Source organism: Apodemus sylvaticus, chromosome X (assembly GCF_947179515.1).
Source record: "Apodemus sylvaticus chromosome X, mApoSyl1.1, whole genome shotgun sequence".
Classification (NCBI taxonomy): domain Eukaryota; kingdom Metazoa; phylum Chordata; class Mammalia; order Rodentia; family Muridae; genus Apodemus; species Apodemus sylvaticus.
Window position 1 is genome coordinate 36,862,921 of NC_067495.1, and position 1,730 is coordinate 36,864,650.

General features: G+C 43.8%; 1 protein-coding gene across 1 annotated transcript; it reads left to right on the forward strand.

Annotated features, from left to right (window-relative positions):
• The first annotated feature begins 484 nt into the window (after positions 1-484).
• Positions 485-1,432, forward strand: LOC127674361 (melanoma-associated antigen 10-like). The gene has a single exon (XM_052170148.1). The coding sequence runs from the start codon at positions 485-487 to the stop codon at positions 1,430-1,432; it is 948 nt and encodes a 315-aa protein (XP_052026108.1).
• The last annotated feature ends 298 nt before the right edge of the window (positions 1,433-1,730 follow it).

The window sequence follows — 1,730 nt, forward strand, 5'->3', positions numbered from 1 at the left end:
ACACTTATGGGAATGTGTATGCATGTCTTATAATTACTGCAAAGTAGAAGACATGAAAATCTTCCTCTGAGATCGTGTCATTAGTTACTGTACATAGGCAAAACTATGTATCCTCAGAACATGTGGAGATACCCATATTGCAGTTACATATCAATGGTAGCAACAACCAAGAATATAGACACTTCACATTCCCTGGCCTCTCAAAGTCTAAGAATGTCCCTGTTTCATCTGCTTAGTGACTTGGCTGCACTCCATACAGCTGGGTCTCTGCCTGTTTCAGGCTTTCAGGATTCTAGGATTGCTTGGCGTCTTGTGACCCTAGAGCACTACTCAGGAGATCTCAAATGACATGATATTTTGAAGACTGTGTGATGTGGACTGCAATGAGAATCCACTCACTCTCTTCCTTTCTCCATCAGGCCTGTGAATCCTCCCTGCTTTGACTGGTAGACTCTCCTGCCTATCATTACCAAGGAAAATTACAATGGCTGATTCCTATAACTCCCAGTACTACAACCTCCAAGAGAGTGCTCAGGCCCAGCAGGAGTTTGACAATGCCCAGGCTAACATGGAAACAGCAGAGGAAGAGGAATACACCACCACCTCTAATATGGTGTGTGGTAGTGGAATCCCAGTTCCTCCCCAGAGTCCTCAGGGAGCCTCGTCTCCCTGTGAGGCACTGGCCTACATTCCTGAAGGCTCATCTGAGGAAGCTTCAGTCAAGCAATTAGAGGAGCTGGAAGACCCACTGTATTTGTTGCACAATGCCCAGAATGTAAAGGTGTATGACTTGGTGTACTTTCTGCTTACCAAATATCAAATGAAGGCATTCACTACCAAGGCAGAAATGCTGGAAAGTATTGGTAGAGAGTATGATGAGTACTATCCTCTGATCTTTAGTGAGGCCTCTGAGTGTATGAAGCTGGTCTTTGGCCTTGATATAGTAGAAGTGGATCCATCTGTCCATTCCTATATCCTTGTCACTGCCCTGGGCATCACTTATGATGGGATGCTGACTGATGTCCAGGGTTTGCCCAAGACAGGCATCCTCATAGTTGTACTGGGTATCATTTTCATGCGGGGAAACTTTGTCAGTGAGGAGATTATCTGGGAAATGTTGAATAACTTAAGGTTGTATGGTGATACGGATCCTTGCCTTCATAAAGACCTCAGGAAGCTGATCTCTGAGGAGTTTGTTCAGGAAGGTTACCTGGAATACAGGCTGGTGCCCAATAGTGATCCTCCTAGCCATGGGTTCCTGTGGGGCCCAAGGGCCTTTGCAGAAACCACCAAAATGAAAGTCTTAGAGTTTTTTGCCAGTATTAATAAGACTCACCCCAGAGCCTACCCTCTAAAGTATGCAGAGGCTTTAAGGGATGAGATAGACAGGGCTGAGGCCTGGATCTTCCAGCAGTTGTTTCAATATCAGTGACCTGCACACATTCTAGTGCACTGGCAATTCTCCTCTAACATCAGATGAGACAGATCACTGCTCCAATTATTGTCCCTCATGTGAGAGTTGGTGGGAAAAGAACATTAAGCATTCAATTTGTATTCTGGTTGAGTGACTTTAGGGTTCCTGGTATTCCAAAATGTTAATACTCTTAGTACAAGATCCATTAGCTGTAAGTTTCCCTCTTTTGTATTGTATGCGTGGCATTTTTTCATGTTTGAAGAATTTCATTATGCAGAAACCAAATAACAATGACTTTTGTATTAATTTGTAAAAT

Excerpts from the sequence above, each read along its gene's own strand:
- LOC127674361 (XM_052170148.1), top strand. The coding sequence starts at position 485 with ATGGCTGATTCCTATAACTCCCAGTACTACAACCTCCAAGAGAGTGCT.